The 25,347-nt window shown below is 37.5% G+C and overlaps 2 protein-coding genes across 3 annotated transcripts in view; one reads left to right on the top strand and one right to left on the bottom strand.

Annotated features, from left to right (window-relative positions):
* The window catches only part of LOC111868991 (protein smoothened), a 29,463-nt gene extending 19,979 nt beyond the window's left edge, over positions 1-9,484 (top strand). The window contains exons 13-14 of the mRNA XM_033753254.1: positions 4,617-4,869; positions 6,529-9,484. Coding sequence (XP_033609145.1) covers positions 4,617-4,869; positions 6,529-7,845 — 1,570 coding nt within the window. The 3' untranslated portion in view covers positions 7,846-9,484. The remainder of the gene's footprint in view (positions 1-4,616; positions 4,870-6,528) is intronic.
* Positions 9,485-15,721: 6,237 nt separating this feature from the next.
* LOC111869026 (androgen-induced gene 1 protein) lies at positions 15,722-22,229 on the bottom strand. 2 transcript variants are annotated; one of them, XM_023860209.2, is made up of 5 exons: positions 21,986-22,229; positions 20,596-20,733; positions 20,295-20,512; positions 19,334-19,485; positions 15,722-17,045 (listed from the first exon to the last, which is right to left on the bottom strand). In XM_023860209.2, the coding sequence occupies exons 1-5, from the start codon at positions 22,136-22,138 to the stop codon at positions 16,996-16,998; spliced, it is 711 nt and encodes a 236-aa protein (XP_023715977.1). In that variant the 5' UTR covers positions 22,139-22,229; the 3' UTR covers positions 15,722-16,995. The 2 variants fall into 2 exon arrangements, with proteins under 2 accessions (XP_023715977.1, XP_023715976.1); XM_023860208.2 differs by lacking the exon at positions 21,986-22,229 and adding an exon at positions 20,981-21,311.
* Between the last annotated feature and the right edge of the window lie 3,118 nt (positions 22,230-25,347).

The following is a 25,347-nucleotide window of genomic DNA, read 5'->3' as shown; positions in this document are numbered from 1 at the left end:
TGGATGTCCAGTGATTGAGGATAGCACTTTTCTAAGTGACCCAACAAAGTATGTATGTCCCCCCTCACGTGAGAACAGAAACAGATGTAGTTTCCGAAACATTCAACTTCTTTGTTAACCATCACAAGACAACAAATGTGAAGATCAGTGCCTAGCTACGGCTCTGCTACATGTTTCGGCTATCAGTAGCCATCATCAGGCAAATACACGGTTAACATATATACACCACTGAACTGCAGTACTATTAAACTGAATACAATACTATTAATCATATAAAACACTTGACATAAAAAATGCAATAAATCAGATTATATAAAACAGAAGTTATAGTATAAAACAAGAATACAATTTTAAATTGATGTTTTATATCATCGAATCAGTCGTTGGTTTTTTAATTTCGTTGCGTTTCCATGGACAAATTGGAATATTCTATATTTTTTCTTTTTGTATATAAGATTGTATAGGAGGCTCATGATGTAGATGTAGTTAGTTAATGTTGTTAATTGTTTAGTCAGTGCCTCATCTTACAAAGTATTGTCTGTACTGTAGGGAATGTAAACAATGACTGTACTGCAGTTCAGTGGTGTATATATGTGTTAACCGTGTATTTGCCTGATGATGGCTATTGATAGCTGAAACATATAGCAGAGCCATAGCTAGGCACTGATCTTGATATTTGTTGTGTTGTGATGGTTAATAAAGAAGTTTTATATTGTAACACAACAGGATGCATGAAATGAAAATTCCACAACGTTATTTTCTCTAGTTTTTTAAGACACCAGACGATGGACAAAGTTCAGTAACCGAGGAATTCTGAGTAGTATTGTTAGCATAGTGAAATATGGATAGCTGTACTGAAGTGGGTATGTAGCTGGAGAAGACATGGAAGGCATATGGAATTTGGGTGGAAAAATGGACAGTTAGAGAAGTCTAAGAAGGAAGTGGGAGGAAAATTGTAATATTGCTCTAGACTTGTGTTTGGTAGGTGCTCAGTTTGAATCTTGGCTAGGACATTTACCATTCGAACTGGTATTTTTCATTGTTACCCTTTAGGCAGATACTGGGATAGTATTTTAATTAGGCTATGATTGTTTCCTTGCAGATCCTTCCCTGTTTATCATTCATAGTTATCCTATCTTTTGATTCCATATAGGCATTACTAAAAGTACCTTTAAATAACCAGAGAGAAACACAGAATTTTAGGAGGCAGATTGTAAGGATGGAACTCATTCAAGATTGTATCCACTAACAAGTTTTTATATTAACGATGTTGAATCTTCAGGTTCTGCTACTGGAGCATGTATCAGTAGTTGAGGCAGCAATGTCCTCTGTCAGAGGTATAATTCATATACAGTCAACTCTCGATTATCCGGGGGCGGATTAACCGGTTTGCGGCTTAACCGGGGCTTTTTTTTTTAAGTTTATATGTTGTTTAATATTCATTCACTTTTGTTTCACATGGTGAGTTTAACACTATTTTCGCACTAGTGTGAACCGAGCTCTGCATTATTTCGTCCCGTTATGCGAACACAATGTTCTAGGGTGGGGGTGAAAGAATGCAAGAATTTTTGGAAAGTTTCAAGGACAAATACACCGCCCCAGGTTATTTAACGGTACCATCTCAGTGTGAGAGTGCATTGTGAAAGTAAGTATCAGTTTCTTAATATAGATCTTCAAGTGCGTTAGCAAAATGTCGGGGTTTAAAAGGAAGCGTGTTGTGTTAAGTATTCAACAGAAACTTGAAATTATCAATCAGCTGGAAAAAGGAGCTGTAGTTAAACAATTAGCAATGCAATACGGTATTGGAGAACAAACTGTTCGTGATTTGAAAAAACAAAAGAATGAGTTAATTTCCTTTGCTTCGTCTTCTAATTCAAGCGGAATGAAGAAGAGAAAAACCATGAAGAAATCAACATACGATGATCTCGACAAAGCGATGCTGACCTGGTTTAATCAACTAAGGGCACAGGGAACAACAATAACAGGACCAGTTTGTGCTAAACAAGCTAAATATTTTTTCGAAGCACTTGAACTAGAAGGGAGTTTTGACGCTTCTTCCGGTTGGCTAACACGTTTCAAGCAGCGTCATGGAATACGAGAAATCAGTATTCAAGGTGAGAAATTGTCAGGGGACTTGTCAGCATCAGATCAATTTTGCACCAATTTTGATAGTTTTGTGAAAAGTGAAAATCTGCTGCCAGAACAAATCTATAATGCCGATGAAACGGGTCTTTATTGGAAATGCTTGCCAACCAGAACATTGGCATTTCAAAATGAAAGACAGGCTCCAGGTCACAAATCCAGTAAGGAGAGATTGACAGTCTTGTGCTGTTCTAATGCATCAGGAACACACAAACTAATACCAGTAGTTATCGGCAAAGCGAAAAGACCACGCTCTTTTAAAGGAACAGTAGCTTCAAGTCTGCCTATCCATTATTTTAACCAGAAAGTAGCTTGGATGAATAGAGCGATATTTAAAGAATGGTTTGATTTTAAATTCGTGCCTCAAGTTCGTGACCATCTAAAATCCCAAGGCCTACCTGAGAAAGCTGTGCTCCTCATTGACAATGCGCCCTCACATCCTAACGAAAGTCTCCTGAGGTCAGATGATGGAAATATTTTTGTGAAATATTTTCCCGCTAATGTTACCGCACTTATCCAACCAATGGATCAAGGAGTTATCTCAAGTATGAAGAGAATCTACAGATCAAATTTGCTACAAAAGTACATCGATGAAGGCAATGATCTGACGTGTTTCTGGAAGTCCTTTTCAGTATTAGATGCCATATACGAGATTTCAACAGCGTGGGATACAGTAAAGCCATCTGTATTGAAAAATTCATGGAAGAAACTGATGCCTTTCATCACTAATGAAGATGACGAAATCCATGGATTCACTGGATTCAGTGAAAATGAGATAGCCATAAAATTGACAAAAGTGGCTAACCAAGTTCATGGTGGTGAAGAAGTCAACGAGGAAAATATAAGAGAGTGGTTTAACTGTGACTCGTGTGAACCGGGCTTCGAAATGTTAAGCAGTGACGAAATCGTAACTTCAATGGGGGTGCAGCCAGAAGAGCGGGAAGAAAGTGAGAATGAGGAAGAGGTGGACAGTGTTGCCAGTAAGAAAGTATCACATGGTGCTGCGCTTAATCATTTGGAATCCTTACTAGACTATCTTGAGAGTGAAGAGGACAGTTTATTAAGTGACAAGCTAATATTACGTAGGCTTCGTACGGATATCCGTAAAAAGGAAAATGCCGCGAAAAAGCAAAAGACAGTATTAAATTATTTTAAGTGTTAAGTGTGACCGTAAAAAGTGCTGGATGTTGTTGAACAGTGATTGAAATAACTAATTCATACTGAGTGTAATGTAAAGAAAGTATTAAATAGGCCATGAGATGACATAGAAATGAGGATGAATAAATTTAAATACAGGTAGGTCTATAGTATTATGAAGGTATTAAAAGGTAAAAGGTAAAGTTGTTCCTCTGCTCAACGAATTAAGCCCTACGCCATTAAGGCGTGTGGGGGAGTGGATGTATAGATCCAAATTTTCTTGACCTCGGCACTAGTTGGAGGTGAGTGGTCAGCTTCACGCCCCGGCCGCTTTACCCCCGGGGAAAGAGCCCCCGGTACCCATTGGATAGGAGGTTGGATGGACCCCAGAGCCGGTCTGGACGATTTGGAGAAGTTAAAATTCTTGACCCTACCGGGACTCGAACTCCGACCCTTCACAGTCGTCCAGCCCGTATAATAAAATTTGGCTTAACCGGGTTTTCGATTAACCGTGACTTCCATCCCCACCATTAGCCCGGATAATCGAGAGTTGACTGTACACTGTTTTTGAGTTGGCTTTAATCCTGTCTTCTGATTATTTGGCATACTGACAGATACTTTCTATTCTTTTTTCTTAGTTTTAATAGCACTATTCTGATAGTTAACATACATATTTAGTGTTCCGAGGATATTGGATTTGATCCTAATCGCTGTTACTAATATCAGAATTAAAGATAAATCAATATGTATCCATGTAATAGCAGCCAGCCACCTGGAACACCATATGTCAGCCAGTCACAGACTGATGGAGAATCTTCTAATTTTCATGTGACTGGTGATTGTCCTCAAGTTTGGATGTAAGGCATGCAGATGAATACAGTTATTTTCTGCATTTAGTTATGAATTACCAGTGCAGTTGAGTTGATTTGTAAGTCCATTTGTACATTTATTTTCTGATTTCTAAAAGTAATGTCTGTAATGTACTTTATGGTACTTAAATTTTTACATTAGATTGCGTGAAGTATTTCAGTTGCTCATAATTCTTGTGTGTATTTAGATGACTGGAGTCATTTTCTACATATAAAAATATTGTGTGAATTATAATCATTTTCATTTACACTTATCCTATGTTTGTAAGTCTCTTAAAATCTTTTATGTCACTTTCTAAATCTTCAGCAGTTTTACATAGCTGATTGTTTAAGGGTCATTAATTCTGTTTTGAGAATACAGTACAGTGCATTTTGAATTGCGTATCTGGATTATTTTGTGCATTCCTAATTTTCCTACAGTTTGAGGTCATGTCCAAATGAGAGAAAGAGATAATTTTTGTTTGTCAGGGTGTCTGTGGAATCACGTCGCCACTCGCTGGACTCTCAGGTGTCTGTGCAGATTGCGGAAATGACAGCCACACGAAAGGCTGCAGCTACTCCTATGCCTAGAGCATCCGCTGCAGTTTCTGGTGGTAGAGGCAGAAAAGCTCGTAACAGGAGGCAAAGAAGAGAGTTTGGACGCAGCCGAAACAGCCGTGTAGGTCCACTCTTTGTTCGCAAAGGTAGCACAACATCACAGGAAAGTCAGCTAGGAACCCAGGTGAGACATATATCACTGAGAATGCTGAGACATGTGTTTCACATATCCATTTCATATTTGAGTATCACACACTGGGATAATTATGACTAGGTTTCTTTGTTTTGTAGTTTACTTATTCTTTCTGAGTGATCATCATCACTTAAGACCACTCACATGTCAATCATCTGAGCCTGAGTTATCCAATAATCCCTTTTAAAGGTCACGCTTAGCTCCTTGTTCCATTTGGTTTGTTGTTTGTAATTATTTTGGTAGTAGGTCTGTCTATATCTGAACCCTATTGATCCTAGCAAAGCTATTTGCTTTTGTGGTTTGAAGCTTTCGTTAATATTAATTCAGTCCTTAGATCTTTGACAATCTTCATTCCTTTCATGGTTTTTCCATGCATGTTGTTCAGTCTGGATTTATATTTGGCTTTTCTCATGCATGTTTCATTACCATACAGAGTGTTCAAAGAACCATTGTACATATTATAGATTCTTATTTTATGTCTTTCTGAGCTGCTTTGGTGTAAGTATTCCAGTGATTTCCATATAATACCTTCAGATATATATTTTTCTGTCCAATTTGTACCATTTCACCTTAAGTAAATATTCTTTGAGTGAATATATCTTTCCTAAATTTGTCTTCAGAACTTGTCTGAATTATCTAGTGACAAAGTTTCAGAGAAGTAGAGTTGTTCTTGGCTGGTCAGTGCTCCATGTAGTGTAATAGACCTGCCTCTATTGAGTTTTCACAAGAAGCATAGCAAAAGGTTTTGTGTCTTTAAGAGGAAAATACTGACTGTCCTGTAGAAAGATATGTGTATATAAGTGTCACAACTGCATGCACTACACCAATAAATGCATTTTATTAACACTCATATCTTCATCGAGGGATGAAGCAAGCTGCATATCTAGGAACTTTCCTTGCATACGCAACAACATATTTAATACAAGTATTTGCAACTGCAGTTAGTTTGTGATTTAGGAGCTGATAAAGTTTTCATACTGAAGTCAGAATATTCTGTTGTTATGGCTATGATAATAGTAAAATTAATTTGTTGTGTATTTTTACATCACTCTTTCAATTTTGCTACCACTGTCTTCACTCTTGATTTAAGATTTTATGATCTTTCCCCTCTGCTTGCTTTAAATGTAAAAAATCAAGAAGAAAGAAAGGCTTGAAATTGTGGAACTAATATTATATAAAGAAATGTATAAAACCTGCCTAGTGTTGCAGTAAACCATCTTTAGATGTAAATATACACGATTAAGGTATGGAGGAACGTTTGTAAGAATAATGACCCTGAAAGATGGTGGCCCTTTATATTCAATTTGAAGTGTGTACACATACTTATAATTGTGAAAATTTGTTATATTAATGATATATTCTTGTTTATTTCCTGTCACCACCATGATGGGCCCTTATCCTCATGAGGCCTGCTCCCCCCACCAAACAATTAAATTTCCATGCAAGTTGATGGTTAAAAATATTTTGGCTTAAAGTAGACTTGATTTAAAATGTAACAGATGTGAACTGGTGAAAACTATAAAAATTTTAGAAGCCCCAGGACAATTCATTTAAGCAGTATCCTGTGTATGCATGTTCATATGTGTATATTCATATATTTATCCATGTGCATGATGCATATACTTCATTATTCATTTTGTGGTATTACAGATTCTATCAGCTTTGACATTAGCCAACACGAATATCCCCTCATTTGTTCCTAATTTAAGGAAGAGGAGAGCTGGAAATGCAGGTCTGGACAGTTCAAAAGTCAATCCATTTGCTCTGCCAGGCCGAAGTCTTGATTTGAGTGATGAAGAGCAAAATCGTGATGAGAAGGTGCCTGGTCCAGCTAAGAAATTTGATATCATCCTGTGTGGAGAGGCTAATGAGGTTGGGTTAGAAGATGTCAACCAAAGTGAAGGAGAGGGCAGTGGTGGATCAGGGGCAGAAAATGAGGAGAGAGTGGGAATGTCAAATGACTTGCATCAGGATGGAATTGACAGTAGGAGGGATGATGTAAGTACCAAAGGAAAGAAAATGAGCATTGAAAAGAATGACAGTGTAGAAATGTGCCACATTAAAGGTGTCAGCATTAAGGATAATAGGAATGCTGGTGAATGTTATTGGAAGCCAAACAGTGAATTGAACTGTCATCAAATCAAGAATGGAGACAACTATGCACATCAGATTAGAACCAGTGAGACAAACAGATGCAGAAATGACTGTGGAGATTTAAGGAACAGGAACATACCCGATGAAGTAAAATTGTACCTTACTGAAGAATCTGATGATGAACCACTACAAAAACTAAACTTCATGCCATCTGTAGATGTTGCAGGTGTTTCAGACGGTTCAACTTCATTTTGCCCAGAGTTATCTCGACTAGCTGTATTATCCTCCCATTCTGGCATATCAGTTGGCAGTCCACACAACTTTTTAACTGGTAAAATTCGTATGATAAAAGTTGCACCATGCAACCAGAGCACCAATGGTGACAAGTTAGGAAGTGCATGTGAAGTTGGGACTCAGACTTCGCTGTCTATAGATTGTATTGAAATGCAGGAAACAAATGCAGCACACTCTTCCCCACTACGAACACACACAAGCCAAAGTACCCAAGTATCTCCACTTCCATCTCGATCTTCAGTTCCTCCTCCAAAGCCACAAAGACTTATTCAAAAAAGTCAGTCTCCACTTATCAGTAAAGTAACTGGTGATGTATCATCAGGTTCGAGAAGTACTGAGAAAAGTCAGTCTCCACATATCAATAAGATGACTGGTAATGTATCATCAGGTTCAAGAAGCAGGGGGCTCAATTACAGTTACAATGCACAACAGCTGATGAAAGAACTTGCTGTGAGCAATCTAGTGGCAGCTCCGGTCAGACCAGAGAGAAGGAAGAGTACTCAAGGCAAGGATATCACAAGAAGCAAAAGTGCAGATGACAAGAACATTGAACTTCAGTGCAAACCTATTCTGTTGTGATAATGTTTATATTAACATATATCCATGGGCAGCTACAAACTACATGCAGAGGTAGTATTCAAACAAGTATGTACCTCAGTTTAAATGAAGATTATTATTACTTTCAGATGGCATACTTGTAACGCATATCAGTATGTGTTAACATAACACATGTTATTCACATACCATGTATTAAAGCCATGACATACCTCTAGTGATTAGTCATCAGTTTCTTATAAAAACCCTGTATTCACTCCCAGAACAATCTCTGTGGTATTTGTAATGGAATTGGGGCAGAATTTTGCCCTGTGTAGTTTGGTTTTCCCCTCCAAATCATCATTCCACCTATACTCCATGCACATTACCATTGCTGTCATCATCAGGGGCCGGTACAATCCACCCACTTGAGGCTGAAGCATGAAGGGATTCAGTCTTATGCCATTCCTTTCATCATTACTATGTAATTACACATAAACTGTTGAGCCCTGGAGTTCTTTGCATCATTACTTAATTTACATACTATTAAACTTGGTGTAAATTACAAGTACCACATATCTTACATTCAGTTTGAATGAATTAGGCTTGGCCACACAAAAATATCTAATTTTATTATGACAGATCTTCCTCTGGGTAACAAAAGCTTGCTGCTTTTACAAGTACTTCCATTCCCTGACATCCTGTTCTAAATACTCATTTCTATAATCACAAAAATCTATCGTATAAATTAGATTTGCTCCATCTAGGACAATACCTCTGAACTTGAAGAATTAAATACCATTTTAATGTGCCATTCAGATAGAGGCCATAAAGTAAATATTTCATGTCCTTGATTCTTGGGGGGGGGATAATACTGCATCCAATGAGATTGAGGTAATAAAATTGGACTGCCACATTGCTCATAATTGTGGTATTTGGACAGTTGTAGATTTTTAAAAAACTTGATTTATATCAGAATTTTTAGTACTGTCATGGGTTAGTGACTAGACACCTGGTTCGGATTGGTAATTTGGTTCATTGGATACTTACTACTTTGAACTACAGATAATTCCAACACTTTCATTATTTTTCATAATCTGCAAATTACCATAGCAGAGTGCTGTGTCTTCACATACTCATTTCTTGGTTACTGACTCCAGTAACAAGGACCCTTCCTAATGTTTATGTGCTTGATGGCTCTGGCATTGGTTCTCACTGGCTCTCTTTATGTAGCTTTGTTACAGACAGATTAGAAAACACTACCTCCAACAGTTCCTTCACTGTCATATATATTCACTGCCACAGCACTCTGATGAACATATGCTTTCCATCATGCTTTTCAAATAAAATTTATATAATATGCATTTATATCTGAGTGAATTATCAGAACTAATAAGATTGATATATTGCAGTACAAAATTAGATCTGGTTTCCTGAGGGAGGAAATTTTGTATCTCTCTTAACTAGTATTGTAAGGTAATTAAATTTCTCAGCATCTTTTTGTAGACCATGAATTTATATTGTTTCATTATTTATACATAATGTCTAAGCTGACTATTATTTTAAGAATACAAAGTGTGTGCATTTATATGTGTATTTTATATAACATGTAGCTTATACGTTGTTTTTATATGTTGATATATCTTCCACAAGAAGCTGGGGGACAATAAAATTTTAAAATGTACCAAGGAAAGAAGTTTCTTTTAAATGCCTTGTCCCCATCTGTAAGTGACATGATTTCCCTTAACTTGTGCTCAGATGGGAAACGCTATTATCATTTTCGTCTTCTCGTTCAAAGTCTGTAGTGTTGGTTCTGTTTTATTCCAGTTAAGAAAAGTTCATACAGCTGTCCAGTTTTGTACCAAACATTAGAACATTCTTACTGAACAAGTTCCGCAGAAGATAGAATGAGATGCTAACATTCATGATCTTGAAATTACATATATGGAAAGAAAATGTAGCTTATATGATAATCCTTAATTCCAGAGGTCCCTTAGTTTGGATGGACTGAATATTTAAGACCACAGTAACTCTTTCCTTATAATAAATGAACATTAAATCTGCATGCAACCATACTTACAGAAATTGGCAAGATATCAAAACTGTGCACTGAATGAGCAAGCAGTCACTGCTAAAGCCTCACTGCCCATTGTTATTACACACTAGAAGAAAATGTTATATGTTTAACTTGTTTAATATGTGTTTCAGAGTCATTTTATAATAACAGCATTACATCAGATGTATTGAACAGATCTGATTTCAGCCCAGTATAAACTCAGTCAAGAATATGTGTTGTGTTTTGTTCATTTTCCTTAATCGTGATTTTGCTGAAACAATTGAAACACACAGACTGATCTATTATGATTAAGAACAAAGTATGAATACTGTGGTAGCAGTTTTATTTTAGTGGTTATACAGGGTGTTTCAGGACTTTAGGGCATAACTGCAGGAGGTGATTTCCTAGGTCCTTGTGATCAAAAAAAGTTCATATAAACATGTGTCCGATTTTGGACAGTTACAGAGTTATGACCGCTTTTTCATTCCCGTATGTGCCCTCGTGTGAACAACGTCTACCATCTGGCAGGTCGCTATTTTTAGATTTTTAGCCAGCTACAGACAGAGCGTTCTCGTTATCTTGACACTTGAGAGGTACCTAAGGCGTGATGGGTATGTCTGGCCATGGCTAGTGTGGCGGCTACTGGTGTTCAGAACAGTTCTCATCTTGGTGCGTCTGTTACGTTCATGATGCCATTTACATTTTCATTTGAGGAGTATGCAGATATGATTTATGTGTACAGGTTTTGTGACGGTAACTCAGTTCTTGCCATAGCTGAATATCAGCAACGGTTTCCGAATCGGAGAGTGTTTACTGGAGTTTACCAGGCATTGCGAGATATCGGTAATTGTTCGTATTGCAGCCGAGCGTGGTGTTAATGAAGGCGTCAGTGAAGAAGGCATTGTTCATATGGTACACCACAGTCCACATACGAGTATGTGAAGAATTGCCAGCCAGGTCTCCAGACTTAAGCCCACTGGATTATTGTGTGTGGGGATGGATGAAAGAACTGGTTTACAGTGTGAAGGTGGCAACGTGAGATGCTTTGCTTGCTTGCATTCTGGACGCCGCTGACCACATAAGAAACAGCCAGCTGAAGCTGCTACGTGCTACCCATGCGGTTCACAACCAAGCGGCAGCCTGTGTTACAGCTGGCGGTGGCATTTTCGAAAATCAGCTTTAAGCACCAATCAATTCAAATTAAAGGTAATTTCACGAAGTTAACTTTACAGTAATACTTTAAATGTATCATGTATTGTGCTGGTTTATTATTTTGTTTCGTTTATGTTCAGTAATCGTTACCTTTTATTCTGAGTTTAAAATGGTCATAACTCCGTAACCGTCCAAAATCGGACACATGTTTATATGAACTTTTTCGATCACAAAGACCTAGGAAATCACCTCCTGCAGTTATGCCCTAAAGTCGTGAAACATCCTGTATATTTACATACTTGTAGACCTGTACATTCAGATGGGAGGTATCTTCATTTAATTATTATTGAGAATAAGAGACCTTGGTAATTTTCATATGTTCAGAAGACTAGTGTTGAGTGTTGAATATAGAAGTTGGGAAATGTACATGTAGCATATCATTTGTTATTATGAAAATTGCAAAATTTGTGGAAAAAGTGTATTGGACATAAAACATCTCTCTGCAAGTTGCTTTGCACCACTTCACTCCAATAAATATTGAGCAAGTTATACTAATGATACCTGCAGAAACATGTGTAGTTCTTATAAAGTGCTATGGTTTTTCTTCAATTTTAACCATTGTTGGAATGTGTTGACAAATTTTATTAAAACTCAATTTCAAATTTCAGAAAAAAATATTCATTTAATGGTTCTTGGCATTGTTTCATGTGCAAAGACAGATGACAGGCAGGGAAAATTTAATAAACTATTTTAACATGTTAATATTTTAGCGAACTTCTGGACTCGTACTCTGAAAAATACGTGTAGAATTATTCGTATCATTAAATTCTGTACTTTTGACCTGACGCAATTAATTTTGGAGAACTGGAATATAGCCTGTTGAAATTAATGGTAAACTGAAAATATTAATACAGGAATCCTATTTGTTATAGGCTGATTCCACAGAAAGACATTCCTTTTTAGAAATAAAAGTCTGCTTGCTCATTTGTGACCTACTACATCACTTATGTTCCTGCAACTCTCAACGGTTAGTTGCTGTGGCAACCTGACATTCAGTAATTTCAGAGTTTTTGTTCACTGGTACAGATTTTTTTATATAGAGTGATATGCAGTGATTCATCTCCTCTGGAAATATCATTTAGGCTATTACAAATATTTATTGATGGACTGTCACTGATAGGCCATGAATACATGCATTACCTCCATAGAAGGTGTAATGGCGCAAAGGTCACGTACTTGTAGATATAGTTTTTTTGGGGTAAAATTGGAATAATAGTAGCTAGACTGTAAGATTAAGAAATTGCCATGATGAAACGAACCAGGAAGCTTAGGTCTACAAAGAATTGTAACAGGGAATGCCTGAGTCATTAGAATGCTAACCCGGCAGTGTAATAGCGCTGACATTGAGGAAGGAGCTATATGAAGTGGGTCATAAACACTATGGCAGGAGGAAAACGCTGAGTCAGAGGAGGCGGTAGACCCGAAAGAGTCAACCCCTTCTCGATGGGCAACCAATGAGGGAGGCCAAAATCACGTCAGAATGGGCAGGCCACCTACCCGGAACTCAAAGAATCAGCAAAGAGAGGTTATATAAACCCTAGAAGACTTAATCAAAAAACCTTTTGCCTTTTGACTTTTGACTTATATTAAGTAACTTAGAGTTCAGGGGAGGCTATCGCCGAGAGAGCGATGGCCGTGAGTGTGCGCTGGTTGCTGATGGCGAGCATCTATTTCCTCATCTCAAGTAAGTGAAACCAACTTCATATAGCCATGAACATTAAGTGTAACAGTGATAATTGTAAAGTGTAAAACCACAGGGAAAGATAGGCTAACTAGATTGACTAGGTTCATTCGAGATACCGAGGCGTAGAATACCCTCCAGTAGGGTGACAGGAGGTAGAACCAATGATGACTGCAGGTTCATTATCCAGTGTAGTACAACCGACGAACGTCGGTAAGAGTGCATATAGATGTATATAGTGACATAGAGAAATAGAATAGGATAGACATGCGTGTGAGTTTACTTTAACCTAGCAATTCCTTAAGTGTTACCCTCTTCCTTGACGACTCCAGGACCTCCCAACGCTCCGGCGAATTACGAGTTAAGCCAGGACAGTGACGCAAGCTATGATAAGTTTACTAGATTTCTTGAAATAACAAGATGGTGGCAGCATACTAAACAGGGTGACACAGCGGGATATTCCCACGCCCTCTGTCATCACGGCATAAGAGAGGTGTAGCGGCGGCTTAAGAGAGGTACAGTGGCGGAAGCGGTGGAGATACCTGCACGCCCCCCTTCACGCCATAACAGAAGGTTTTCTTCCTATGCTGTACTTAAAAGAATGTCTTAATGTCTGAAATATGATGTTTTAAACTTATTTGTGCCATAGACTTGTTATACTTAGAACATCTCAACAAATTTAATTATTTTTGCACACCGATGGAGATTCCAGGGTAAACAAATGACAACACCATTTACATGAAATTCTTTATTGGTTTCTTACACATTTTCATCCCACATTAAGTAAACAAACTCCTAAGTACACTATGAAGTACAAAATATACATTACATTGCAATTGCAAATAGAAATCCAAAGATTGCTTTTTTCATTTTTCATCATAAGTTTCTTGTTGCTAATGCACTGCACACTCAAATCTACCAGAAAAGGCCACACAATAGTTTTCAGTGATGCAATACTCAGCTGAACTGGCACTACATTATGAAATGGTTTATAGGCAACTAAATCTGTAATTAGGAAGTGCTTAAACATTATGAATACAAACTCAAACATGAATAGCACCAATATAAAAAATGTATAAAATAGGCCTCCTGAAACTACAACATTGAAATGCATTGTTCAAACTCAATAACACTGTGATGAAAATTGGATGAATGCATGCTCTAGGACTGGTATGGTATAAACAAGTTATTCTTGAATATAAATATCAGTTTCAAAATATTTAAAGGATTTCAAAGCAAATCCAGCAAGCTATTTACTTATAAAATCTCACAGCTTCTGCTGTAAGACAATAACAATCTTCCAAAACTCTTTCTTTGCAGAAATTGTATTTACAGTCTCCGCCTTTCTTGTATAAAGGATTATGCTGATAAGACTGTTCTTTAAGGATAATTTATGCTGTTACATTTCTATAAAGACTATGGAGATGACTAATTAGGAAGGATATTAGTATTGGTCAGTGCTATCCCCTCATTCACCTTAAGAGCCTAAGCAAACTCTAGTCAGGGTAGCCATCTTAGGATTTAACACACATTAAATGCAACATGCATATTTCTATGTTAGGCAAGGGTTTACAAAAACCCATTTGTGCAGTCACCTTAGAAATTAAATCAGAATATCACAGGAAAACATGCTATGCATTTATCTGTAACAGCATAAGCTGTGAGTAAAAAAACTTCTTCAGCTCAAATAAAATTCAATTTATGGCAGTCATGAAGACCTAACATGATTTCAGTCTGTTCTGAAATAAAAAAAAAGAAAGCTAATGATGTTGAAATAGTGACTTATCAACAAATGCAGATTTAGTGATCTATATTGACAGAACTACAAATTCTGTACAAATATTCTGATTGTCTTTATTACATACTTTTCTTTAGGACATTTCATATTTTAATAACAAATCAGAACCTGTACCAGTGCCTGTTGACCAAATGTAATATGAGAATGATTTGGAAAATTAAGTCAAAGACCATATTAACATATCATTATAGAATATTCTGTTACATGTAATATTTGAGGTTTTCATGGCGGTGACTGAAGAAAGCAGTCTTCTGGGATGTGGTGCCATGTAGATATTGTGTTAACCGCCGTTTCAGAGGAATGTATCGCCTCCCTCTTCAAGATAGAAGAAAAAAGAAGAAAATCCACAAGCGAAGAACCAGCGTGAGGAGGTGCAAATTGACTAATGTCAAGAATAAACCAGATGTATAAGAGCAGGAAGGGAAGGGAGAGGGGCTACATGGGAAATCAGCAGAGAGGAGAGGGGAAGGGTCTGGGGAGGTGGGCCAGCAGGTAGCAGGCTAGAGCAGGTATAGAATATTGTGTCGGGGGAGAAAGGCAAGGTTAATTGGAAGGCTTGGGGGTTGCTATGTGAGTTGGGCATGGACTTGCATGGCCTTGAGGGTCTGGCATCTTGTCCCAGAGGTTTCTCTTCTACCCTGAAGATGGAGGCGATACATTCCTCCAAAACATTGGTTAACACAATATATACATGGCGCCACATCCCAGAAGACTGCTTTCTTCATTCTGTTACATGTTTCTTTCATATCTGTTCTCCTTAGCACGGTTACATACTGATCAGCATCAAGAACTGCACAAATAAACAGTAAGCTGCCTACTGGAGTTACTTAAATATTTCAGCTGGCATGTTATTAATTCAAAATTAAATTGAGAATTCAGTTACATTAGGCAACATAACTAGGGCATCTGATGTTCAGGTTTTATATTCTGTAAATTTGTGGGTGGAATTCTGATATAATCTTAAAATCTATAACTTAAGGTAGAAACTGGGTTTTAGTGATGTAAGATAACATAACTGTATCACTACATTTCTTCAGAAAGTAGTATTAACACACCAATTCTACAAGTACTTCCACTTCCTACCCATACTTTAAGAGACCTAGTCAAAATTTTTTGAGGTTCAACACACCTCTTCATCCATTTTTGTTTGTTGCAGTTTATTCTTGTATCTTAGAAATACACACTATCAGTCGTTACTTTTTAAATCTCTTATACATAGCAGAGATTCAATCCTTAATAATTCTGTATCAACAGAGCCTATGGAATGCTTTCTTCAATATGCAAGATCCTATTTCTGTATGCGACTACATTTTAAGATTGTTCATGCTAAGCTACAACAATTAATTTACATACAATACAACAATCCAGTGATGTTTTTATCACATGCCATGTTGAAGGTCATGGTCACCCATCTTTAAGACTTTAAGTCACATAAGAAATAAGGTACTGCATTATTGCTATCGGAGTTGACAACAGTCAAACGACTACAGTATTTCACTACCATAATCAACGACACAAATAAAAAGTTATGTGAACACATAGTGCCTACAGAGTTTTGATCTTGTACTTCTTTAAAACAAAATATACATATATTTAAGTTTTAATTTGAAGCCCAAGTCTTATTTTACTATAATTACTTTTGATTCATAGTGTAAGTCTTATGTCTGCATTAAATTACACAAAGGTAATATATACTGTATGTGATGACAATGCATACCAGCTCCCACAATAGTTTTAGCTACCATGCTACTAAACCACTCCCCACATATTATACTTCAATATCATGTAAAATAATAAAACTTTAGAACTCCCATGAACTACTGATATATCATTAACGACATTTATATGAATTCTTTATTACTCCTTGATCAACCATTTTGCACTGTCATATATATATATATAATTGCCAACATCTGCCCATCTGTCAGCCTGTCCTGTTATTTCTCCCAAACAGCGAGTGACAAAAGATGTTACTCTTAGAGAGGCAGACCTGGGAAAATTGTTAATTACATGCATGCGTTTAATTTCAATTCAATTACTTTTCCCATTATTTGTTCCATAAGTAGAGCTTTCAGACCGTCACAATAATGAGTATTTAATTATCATCTATTTTGTAGCAATCACAGTAGTGATTATGTACTTTCATTTGTATTTATTTTGAGATAACTTTGCTGAGTACTCACCCATTCAAGAAATTACAGATTACCACAGCTTTACGTATGTGAAATTCCAAAGACAGGCCATTTCAGTGTGTGAATACAATTTTCTTTATATGACCTGCCCACCAGAATCATGTTCTGAAGGTCATAAAAATTATGCATAAACCAAAGAATCTACAGAGATTTTAAATTTAACCACCACAAACAACAAAAGTAGTTTCTGAAATTACAGTGCACATTTTTCTGCATGGGCACGCTAATATAAAATCATTTTTGCAGCCACATGCACTTACTTTTTCTTGGAACTTCTGCCACTCTCCAGTAGCTTTTGTACTTTCCCTGAAAAGAATAAAGCACAGAGTATTTGTACAAAATATACCAAGACTATACACAGTGAATATGTAGTTCATACTGTTCCCATGTGTGCACAGGTGGAGAACACTGTCATATAAATTTAGTATAGGAGTTACAGTAAATATTGACAGATCACCTTCATATAATGGCCCTTTCACAAACATCTTGGAAATTCTGAATTATGATTATCATGAAAAGACTGAAACTATGTCTGGCTACGGGCTGGACGACTGAGGGGTTGGAGTCCCTGTAGGAGCAACTTTTTTCTCCTCTCCACATCATCCAGACCAGCTCTGGGGCCCACCCAGCCTCCTATCCAACGGGTATTCGTATTCGTATTATAAGAGGGGGTGGGTTTCCCCATGCACTTAGACCAGTTATTGGTCCATTGTGCGTCCCCTTTAATTTCTACACTGTCGCCATACCCCATCCACCAGAGGCATTGGAGACTACTTGGGCGGGAAAGGGCCTGTAATTCAGCTCAGAGGTCTCCTAGAGACATGAGGTTCTTTTACATGCCGTAAATCTACGACACAGGACACACGGCTTAAAGTCCCTCCCGGAGGACTTGTTCCCTGAATTTTTCCGCCCTTAAAAATTCCACGACCTCCGCCGGGTTTGAACCCGCGTACCTTGAGTCATGAGGTGGAAATGTTACCCCTAGGCTACGGAGGCTGCTTATCCAATGGGTACTGTGGGCTCTTTCCCCAGGGTTAAATTGGTGGGGGCGTGAAGCTGACCACATACCTCCAGCTAGTCCAGCTAGTGCCGAGGTAAAAAAAAAATGTAGATCTATACATCCACTCCCCCATACATCATCATGGTGTAGTGCTTAATTAGTTAAGCACAGGGACAACTTTCACTTTACTTCATGTGAAAATTTTGATAATATAAAAGTTCTGTTGCAAATTTAAGGAACCTTACGATAATCAGCTATCAAAGGAACAGCTATGTCAAGCTACAGGTTTTAATTATAATTTCCTGAATTTTAATTTATATTTTGTCAACGAGAATCAAAGTTGATCAGCTTTATTACACTACAGAAACTCCATTTGATTGATGTCATGTTGAACGTTTAGAATCTACTATTAGAGACCTACATTATATTATTTGCTTCAACCTTTCTCTTTTCCAAAGAATATGTAACTAATTCATTTTAGCATAAATATTACATGACAATGATAATTTATGAGATAAACTGGTGAAACAAAAGAGGAACTGAAAAAAAAAAAGATACTTGTGCAAAACTGAACAATGCTGAAAATGGCATACATTCTTTGAAAACATGAGATGTAAGGATCTCTCAGGACTCTGAAGTGATACTGTGCAGTCTGACAGACATTTACCAGTATTTCTCTGGAATCTACAGCCCCCATCTTCAAATGCCTACCAGACTACACAGTGTAACATTCCGTAACATAGTAAATTTCTTTAAAAACATGTTTGTTATGTCTAGAAACATGATGTATAAAGTATGTTAGTTTTGATGAATGAAAGGAAAAAATGCATTATCCTTTCCATGCTAATGGCATGATTATAGTTGTTATTATTAGAATTCTGGATTTTTATGCCACAAGATCTGACTGCTCTATCCACTGGTATGTTTGTGTTACCTAACTGGAAAATATCATAAACAAATTTTATCTTTGAAGAAAGTCGTCTTCTGGGTTTAGGCACCATGTATTCTTCGTTTTGGCCGACGTTTCGGAGGAACGTAGCGCCTCCATCTTCAGAGCAGTTGAATGGCTTGGAATGCTCTGCTCTGCTACTGCTCTCCGCATTCCAAGCCATTCAACTGCTCTGAAGATGGAGGCGCTACGTTCCTCCGAAACGTCGGCCAAAACGAAGAATACACGGTGCCTAAACCCAGAAGACGACTTTCTTCATTGTCATCGCCGTGAAAACCTCAAAACTTACATAGTATTCCTCTATGGGGAGGCTATCCATCGACGAAGATGGAGGCGCTACGTTCCTCCGAAACGTCGGCCAAAACGAAGAATACACGGTGCCTAAACCCAGAAGACGACTTTCTTCATTGTCATCGCCGTGAAAACCTCAAAACTAACAAATTTTATCTTTGTTCAGACTTCAAATTACACATTTATTATTAATTTACTAGTAAATCAGTTGGTATATCTCAAGACAAAAAATGTATAATTAATTAATTAATAATACATGATGAATCAATTAAAAATTATAATTGGTCAAGAAACTAAAAAGTGCGTTTATGTTGCCAGTAATGAATGTCAAATAATCATCAGTATAGGTCTTACCCCATTTTGCTTTATTGAGAGTTTCTCCAACGATGTACAGGCCCGCTTGCAAGCCTAGACATATTAAGAAGAAAATGATTCGTTGCCACCAGTTGAGAATCTCAAGCACTGGATACACCCAAGCACCAGACTTTGCAAAAATCACATGAACCCTGAAACAAGCCATATGTTCATATTACAAAACCTAAAAATAAATACCCAAATATAATATAAAATAATTTTCACATACAATCTGATATGACACACACATAAGAGAAAGAGATATTATTACAGTTAGTACAAACTGCTGTTACAATGTAAGGATTCAGAAATATTTTCTGCAACATTATTTCATGCTTACAAACATGAAATTATAGCAAGACTTTCAACACCTGTCCTTACTATAGGGCATATAAATGACAATATATCAGGTCAGTAAGTCCATTATTCCTAAGGGACTATAAAGAAATAGGTTAATTCAGGTAATTTTTCTAACCTAATAATTTTTACAAGCATATTTTGCATTATATGGTGTAGAATCACAATTCCCCTGCCATTTTTCTGCCTATTTCTCCTATTTTGAAAAAATACAAGAAGGCTTATGAGATCATCTTGCTGCCTGTGTCTGTAAATCTCCCCCTACTGTTGCTAGGCAACAGCTCGGTAAATGCATTCCTGCAGCAACAAATATGCATGCAACAATAGAAGAATTGTTGGACGTGTTGTATTACATCTGTTCTGCATCATATGAAAGGAAATCAGGTGATCAGCTCTTCCTAGAAGTTCATGTTATCTAATCTGATTTTATGTAGACCCCACTAACACTTAACATGCCACTAGGTCAGAGCTTTTATCATGGTTACTACACCTAAAACAAAAAATCCTAAACAAGCAAGGAGCACTGCACAGCTGTATGATAACTGACCTACCCTGGGTTGGAGGTTGCTGACCACCACATATTTCCTGCTGTAACTAAACTTACCAGATAAAGTAAATGGCTGTGAACACGAACAGTCCAGTGAACCCCTCCGACCGTTTTGGATACACACGGAAAGATATAATCATCTCAAGTAATGTGAAGATCACGATATTAGTGTGCATTACATGATTTAGCCATGATGGAAAAAAATCATCCAATGCTTTTGGGAACACAAGCTCTCGGTCAATTGCCATCAGAGCCCAGAATGTTACACCCACAAACTGAAATGAAAGACCAGTTAAAACTCTAATTTTCATGAGCTAAGTGATTATGCCTAATCATAACAGTAATTTAATTCGCTCACCATTGCCACAGGAAATGCAACAGTTGCATACATGTAGTCCTTAATCTTGCGAATGAGGGGCTTCTGCCTAATACTTATCTCATTGCTTCCAACAGTATCATTCAGAAGACAAATGGTGAAGTACACTGACTGCAGTATCTGTAAAGTAAGTCAGCATTAAATGTTATACATCCCTACGAATTAGGTAATCATAACCATGTCGGTGGCTTCTGTATTCTTCACTGTCCGTTTCACTAGTTTATATTGCATGGCATGTAATAAATAAATACCAAATAATATAGTAAAAATTTAGGCAGTTGGGAATGGCACCATCGCCTTTGTAGCCGTGTTGCTTCTTACAAGCATAATTTTCATTCGAATGTGCAAGAATTTAAAAGAAACTAACCGCATCCCAAAATGTTAGGAATTTCAACTTCCCACCATATCCAGATCCCATCCGACTAACTGAAATTGGAATAACTACGTAATTCCAATCATAATAAACGCTATACGAAAATTGAAGACAGCCGAGAAGATGAATTAAAGCACGTATGACTTTGTAAAGGCCTGCATTACTCTGGCTTTCTTTCTCCCCGTGTTTGCTCGACATCTTGAAAGCGCAAGGCCACCAACTACTGCAGGCTGCGTTTGTCATACTATGGTTGGTATTACAAGAAGTTTCCGGGAAGAAAAAGAAAAAGGTTACTGTATTATCTACCAACTATTTTCAAAACATCAACTTTCTCATCAGCTTACAGCACACAGCCAGCTCTGCTGCTGTGCGACCTATAGCTGTCTACTAGCGGCGAATCGACGTACGAACATCATTGCCAACATTAAGCATGAGAAGAATTTATTATAAATGTATTAGATAACACCATGCACACAAACAAGAGTATATACTGTTTAAAAATAATTATATTTTTACATGCTTACGAACTCCATAACCATTTAACATGTTTTCTTATATAAATTGACTTTCAATATTACAAATTAAATTTTACAATTGCTACGTTGGTTGTTCTATAAATTAATATGGCAGCGTTGTGTAAGCAGTTTTATACCGCTCAGTATGAATTCCGCTTCGGATGATTAATATATCTAATGCATAACATTATGAATTGTAATATTGTCAATAAACTCTGCCACTGTCAAGTTTACGGGCTTGTACTTATATGCTGGAAAGACATGATGGTTCATCTACACTTCACTTGGTTAACCTCAGAAAAATGCTGTATTGTATAAATCACAACCCGCGCTGCTCACTTATGGTTGCAGTGCAGTGGCTCGTTTGTTTCGAGGTATTGTTATAGAATAGTTTTTTACTACAGTTACAATATTCACCCTTACATATATCTTAATGTAAACGTATTTAAAGAACATTAGTGTGCATGATATAATAATTTCTTACCATATTCCAAAATGTAAGATATTTAAATCTGCTTATTGCGTCGAAAAACCCACCTCTGAGAAAGGCAGGTGGAAATTTTACGTATGATAAATCATAATATATTCCGTAATAAAAATGGACGATAGCGATTAGAACAAAAACTTGTCTCAACATTGTGCACCGTCTAGCAGTTAGCTGCGAGTGGCAGAACGATCCACGAATCTGTGCATTGGAGATAAAGAGACAACTACGCCGAGCTGTTTTGGTGAGTGGCCCTGCTAAGCAGGGCCACGTCATGGCTACGGCGACTAGCGACATCTTAATTGAATTTATTGAAATTTGAAGAGTGCTGTGTTCTGGGATGTAACGCTGTGTAATTCCATAGACGTTAGTACTCGTATTTCCTCTGTCTTCAGCGGTCTTCAGGATCGTTCAGGATCTAGGAGTAAGCTATCGGAGAAAAAGGTCCCATATGGCGTAACGTTCCAGAAAATAGTGCCCTTCATAGCCACCACTGTAAGATCCTCAAATCCAGCAAATTTGAAGTTATTTATGTTCCACAGATCCTTCATAATACAAAGCCAGTGATTTAGAATGTAAACGTATTATATGAACATAATGCTGAATAACAAGATCAATAAGAATACATAGATGTTTCAGCTATTTGCACACATCTGTTTTTCTTTATTGCTAGTGGGGTGGGACTAAGTCCCTTGAACTGCGACCACTTTTGGCCTATTGTACCAGCCCCAGATGATAGGTGAGGGTGATTGTGGAGCAATTGGTGGAGTGAAGATTGGCAGGGGAAACCGAAGTACTCGGAGAAAACCTGCCCCAGCGCCACTTTGTCTACCACAAATCCCACTTGACCAGACCCGGGATCGAACCCGGGCTGCCGCGGTGGGAAGCTAGCGACTAACCGCTTGAGCTATGGCGCGGCCTGTAACATCTGGTAAGCATATATTATACAGAGAAAAATTATTTTGTGAAGTATTTTCTTCATACATTGTTACACTATTTAAGAATTTGCAACTGATGTAAATTTCAAGTCCCAATGAGGTCACTGGATTTTTTCAATTCCTTCCAGCCGCACTAGGCCCTGGGGTTTGCCCAGCCTCTAACAGAAATGAGTACCAGGAATTAATTAAATAATTTTCCTGGGGAGTAAAGCACGGCCGGCGCGTAAGGCTGACAACCTTACCGCCATCTTTGAGCCGATTGTCTAGATAATGTGGGACCCTCAACGTCTCACAACCCTTTGGGCCTGCACGGCCTGTTACAGGAATAGCTTTACTTTTTTACTTTACAACTGGTGTAAATTGTTGTGTAGATGAAGAATTAGATTTAGACTTAGAATTTATTTATAATCCATAGATAAGTTATGAGATTAAGTCAGGAATGTAGGCCATGTCATATACATTTAATACAATTATAAATATAAATACGTAGTTCGTTCTTACGGTTACTTACAGTCTTTTTAGATTATAAGGTTATTATGTAACTATGACAAAAAGTCATTATACAAGTTTGCAGTATTGAAACATTTTCAATTGAAGTAAACTCTTCCACAGAACAGAGGGAGTGAGATAAGAGATAATCTTTCAGTGCTGGGAATGAGAGGTTACATGAAATTAATAACGGCAATGGTGTTAAGAGTAGCAATTTTTGCCACGTCAGAAAATCTATTTGCCAAGAATAAAATCTTGCCACTTCGATTAGTGCAGTCAGTATGGCGACTAGCTACGACCGAGGGGTCGGAGTTCGAGTCCCGGTAGGGTCAAGAATTTTCTCTTCTCCGCAGCGTCCAGACCGGATCTGGGGCCCACCCAGCCTCCTATCCAATGGGTACCGGGGACTCTTTCCCCGGGAGTAAAGCGGTCGGAGCGTAAAGCTGACCACTCACCTCCAACTAATGCCGAGATCAATGAAACGTGGATTTATAAATTCACTCCCCCCATACGCCTTCATGGCGTAGTGCTTAATTAGTTAAGCACAGTACTTTACATTTTACCTTCTTAATGCCAGATAATACAAAAGAGCTGGCTATGACATTGATCAATATGCGGTGGTTGCAAAACTGAAGGAGACCCTGACAATAAGTCAACGAACAACACAGATATCCGATATGGAAAAATGAAGTCTCAAGCTGCTAAGATAGATGAAAGTTAAAGAACAGTAACAAGTTGAAATTTCAAACAGAGTTTACAGCTTTGGAGAACTTAAATGATGGTGTGTACCTGAATAGGGCTTGGAGAAATATCAAAATACTAGCAAGAGAGAGTCTAGGTCATTACAAAATGAAGCAGGAATTGCCTCAGAAGAGCGTTGCCCTGATGTGACGCCTTACGCTTTTCAGTTCGTATTGTACTGTGTTCCTTCATCCGTTGCTTGAAGGCCGTGTGTTCTCGTATATTCATTGAGTGCCTTACAGTATTAAATCAAATGAAAGTAACCCTGTGCTGCAAAGCAGTAAACATGTCTGATGTCTTTCTTTTAACACCGCATTGAAATCATATTTCTAGTGACACTGAAGGGAACGGACACCGAAAATTACAAACTGTAAGAAAATTAAATGAAGTAGAGGGCAAAGAGCAGTATTGTGTTGAAACCTCAAATAGGTTCGCGGCTTTGGAAAACTTGGACTCTGAGGTGGATGTTAATAAAATTTGGGAAACTATTAGAGAGAATATCAAAATTTCTGTCAAGGAGAGTCTATGTTATTATAAACTGAAGAAACATAAACCATGTTTCGATGAAGGATGCTCAAAATTATTAGGCCAAAGAAAACAAGCCAAATTGCAATGGTTACAGGATCCAAGCGAGTTCAATGGGGATAATCTGAACAATATAAGATGTGAAACCAGCAGGCATTTCAGGAATAAAAAGAGGGAATATCTGAAAGACAAAATTGATGAGCTTGCAATGAACAGTAAGAACAAGAACATTAGAGACCTTTATACAGGAATAAATTAATTTAAGAGGGGTTACCAGCCTAGCAGTAACTTAGTGAAGGATGAGAATGGTGATCTGCTTGCAGATTCTCACAACATTTTGAATAGGTGGAAGAACTACTTCTCTCAGTTATTGAATGTACATAGGGTCAGTGCTGTTAGGCAGATAAAAATACATACAGCCGAGCTGTTGGTACCTGATCCTAGTTGTTTTGATGTTGAAAGTGTTATTGCAAAATTGAAACGGTATAAATCGCCAGGTAATGATCATATTCCGGAAGAATTTATTCAAACAGTAGGTGAAATATTAGATTCTAAGATCCATAAGCTAATTACGTCTATTTGGTATAAGGAAGAATTGCCTGATCAGTGGAAGGAGTCTATTATTGTACCAGTTCACAAGAAGGGTGATAAAACTGACTGCAGTAATTA

Source organism: Cryptotermes secundus, unplaced genomic scaffold (assembly GCF_002891405.2).
Source record: "Cryptotermes secundus unplaced genomic scaffold, Csec_1.0 scaffold70, whole genome shotgun sequence".
Lineage (NCBI taxonomy): Eukaryota > Metazoa > Arthropoda > Insecta > Blattodea > Kalotermitidae > Cryptotermes > Cryptotermes secundus.
This window is presented reverse-complemented; position numbering and strand designations above follow the sequence as displayed.